The sequence below is a fragment of the Octopus bimaculoides genome, chromosome 24 (assembly GCF_001194135.2).
Source record: "Octopus bimaculoides isolate UCB-OBI-ISO-001 chromosome 24, ASM119413v2, whole genome shotgun sequence".
In the NCBI taxonomy this organism is placed as follows: domain Eukaryota; kingdom Metazoa; phylum Mollusca; class Cephalopoda; order Octopoda; family Octopodidae; genus Octopus; species Octopus bimaculoides.
The window spans coordinates 3,353,884-3,357,116 of record NC_069004.1 but is presented as its reverse complement, the minus strand read 5'-3'; the positions used below and the strand labels follow the sequence as shown (position 1 = coordinate 3,357,116).

The following is a 3,233-nucleotide window of genomic DNA, read 5'->3' as shown; positions in this document are numbered from 1 at the left end:
ATTAAAATATGCTTCCAGTTTAGCATTCTGCCTTATTATTATTTTTTATTTTCCTATATATATATATATATATATATATATATATATATATAATGTATGTAGGCTCTGAATTGGCAGGATTATTAGAACACTAGATGAAGTATTTTGCAGTACTTGTTCCCCCTTGTGTTCCATTCTTGCTTTTATATATATATTGGCACAAGCGGCACCTTGGGCAAGTTTCTTCTACTATAATATCTAGCTGATTAGATGGATTTGGCAGCAGAAAGAGGAAGAAGCTCATATATGTGTGTGTATGTGTGTAGGCATGTGACTGTGTATTGAAGTGGAAAATCAGTGTGTTGAACAAAAAATATTTTATGATATGTGGTTCCTTCTGTGTTGCACCCAGATTGACTTTGTCATTCTGTCTACTGCAGTCAATAAAATGAGTACCAGACTTTAGGGTTACTGGGTCAACTAGAACATAAACCCTGAAAGCAGTACCCCGATATGGCCACAAGTCCTTTTACTGGAACCAATAAAAGGCTAAGAGGTGTGTGTGACAGACACACTACACGGTTGTGTGGATGGATGGAAATTATGATTCCACTTGAAGGCAAGGAGTGGTTTCTGGATATGATTGATAATAAATATTGGTACTTGATCTCAGTGCAGTGTGATTGATTGAATTAGTCTAATTAATAATCGACTGCTTCTTTATTTCATCAAACTCAGAAGAATGGTAAGCAAAGTTGACCATGGCTAGATTTGAACTCAAGATAAAAAATAGCTGTAACTAGATACCACCAGGTATTTTTGTTCGTTGCTCCACCATTCTGCCAATCCTCGACACAATGCCACTCATTTAAGGTGAAGGCTACAAAACAATTGTATTGTCCCTAACATGTTACTGGTACTTTTAGCTTAGATGCAAGGCCACAAATTTTGTGGGGAAGGGCTAGTTGATTAAACCAGACCCCAGTACTTGACTGGTACTTTATTTTATCAACACCCTCCCAAAATAATGAAAGGTAGAGTTGACTTCAGCAAGATTTTAATTTCGAGGTCAACTTGTGCCTCTCATTGGCCATTTACCAATGGTTTGTAATGGTCAGCTTGTCGTTTTCAAGGTGCAAGAACAACAGAAATTGGCTGAAATGTCTCCCGAGCAGCGTTTGGCCCATCTGGCTCAGAATTGGTCACAACAAAAAAATCTTTCTCCATCTTCACAGTCTTCCCAGGCGCTATCAGCAGCTGGAACCGCAGCCACGGCAGCCGCCGTAACAGTCGGCGCACCCACCACTGTCGATGTGAATGCAGACGGCAGCACAATCACTGATAGTTCTACACATAAAGGCTCGCCAACCGTTTCCAAACTGCCTGTACTACAGAGTTCACAACCTGCCTTTCAGACGCCAACAGGAATGCCAGTCAATGACGAGTACCCCAAATATCGTAAGTTTCTAAAGTTCTACACAGCTCATGTTTTTTTTTACTCCCTTCTCTCTCTCAAATTCTGTCTCTGTTCTATCTTATCTAACTCCTCCTTATTCCCAATAAACCTACAACCAGTATATTGTAAGAATTCTCATGTAAATTTTTGAACTTCCTAACATTTTTCTGTCAAATATTTTTCATTCATATAAGTTTGTGTGTGTAAACACGAGGGGGGCGGGTGACAAGTTCCTGGTTTTGGGTAAAAGAAAATACAGGACGATCGGTTAATTATGATTTTATTCAACATATTCCCCTCTCAGATTCACACACTTATTGCAGCAGTCCTTCAGTTTTTTTCTAAGCCCTGTAAAAAAAGAACTTGGAAGGCTGAACTTCTAACCAGGCCTTTTGCGATACCCTTAAAGCCAGGAACTTTTCAACACCCCCTCATATGTGTGTGTGTATGTGTATATATATTTATTTCTTTATTGCCCACAAGGGGCTAAACATAGACGGGACAAACAAGGACAGACAAAGGGATTAAGTTGATTACATTGACTCCAGTGCATAACTGGTACTTATTTAATCGACCCCGAAAGGATGAAAGGCAAAGTCGACCTCGGCTGAATTTGAACTCAGAACATAACGTCAGGCACAGTCATGGCTGTGTGATTATAAAGCTCACTTTGCAACCACATGGTTTCGGGTTCAGTTCCATTGCATGGTACATTGGGCAAGTGTCTTCTGCTATAGCCCCCCAGGCCTATCAGTGCTTTGCGATTAAATTTGATTGATTGAATACTGTTTGGAACCTCATCATGTGTCTGTGTGTCTCCTTGTCCTTGACTTTGCTGGATAGTTGTAAATGAATGTGACTCTCATACAAGCAGTGTCGTTTATTTCTGATCATCTGCAAATCATGTCTGGCCATTGGGGAAATATTACCTCCCTTGGGAACAGGCAAGGGTTGGTGACAGGAAGGGCGTCCAGCCATAGAAAATCTGCATCAGTTAACTCCATCTGACCCATGCCGACATGGAAAACTGGACATTAAAATGATGATGATGTTTTATATTCGAGTGTGTGTGTGTGTACATTCAGTAAATTGTCAGTGTAAAGATGAATGCTCCCCCTCTGTATATTGTTATCCGTTTTCTTTACAGCATCGCCTGATGTTTGTACCTATCAATACGACGACAGCTCTGGATATTACTATGATCCTTCCACTGGACTCTACTACGATGCCAACTCTCAAGTAAGACACACTTTTAAATACTTTGCTGCTCCCTTTTGTTTTCTGTTTATGACTGCACTTCTAATGAAATAAGCTTAGCTGTGTTTAAATAACTCTTATCATCATCATCATCATCATCGTCTTCATCATCCTTCTGCTATGATTCCATTCACATCAAGGCTGCTTTAGATAAAGTAACCAATCAAATGCCGGGCTTTATTATTCCCAGTATTCAATTGGTTACTTCTCAAACCTTCTAAGGGATGAATGACAAAGTTGACCTCGACAAAATCTATACTCAGAATGTGGCTTCGCTAAGGCGGAGGTAATACAATGACAACGGCAATAATAATGTGTTTCTTGTTTATTATCTATTTTCAGTATTATTACAATGCTTCCACGTGCCAATTTTTGTACTGGGATGCTGAGAAATCCACTTACCTACCTGCTCCAACTGGGGCTGGCGGTCAGCAATGTGATGACAAAGATGGAGACAACAGAGGCAAAAAGAAGGAAGACAAGAAAGAAAAAGTGAAGATTGCCAAAAAAATTGCAAAGGTACTTTGAGCCCAAAGTCCAC

General features: G+C 39.8%; 1 protein-coding gene across 7 annotated transcripts in view; it reads left to right on the top strand.

The window, feature by feature from the left end:
* LOC106868757 (RNA-binding protein 5) overlaps window positions 1–3,233 on the top strand; it is a 30,272-nt gene that overhangs the window by 18,622 nt on the left and 8,417 nt on the right. For 6 of the 7 annotated variants that reach the window (XR_008266711.1, XM_014914174.2, XM_052976415.1 and 3 more), the window contains 3 exons: window positions 1,113–1,437; window positions 2,583–2,674; window positions 3,035–3,211. Coding sequence is in view for 6 of the 7 variants with exons in the window: in XM_014914174.2 (XP_014769660.1) it covers window positions 1,113–1,437; window positions 2,583–2,674; window positions 3,035–3,211 (594 nt within the window). In the remaining variant the exon portion in view is untranslated. The remainder of the gene's footprint in view (window positions 1–1,112; window positions 1,438–2,582; window positions 2,675–3,034; window positions 3,212–3,233) is intronic. The other variant, XM_014914173.2, reaches the window with a different exon arrangement.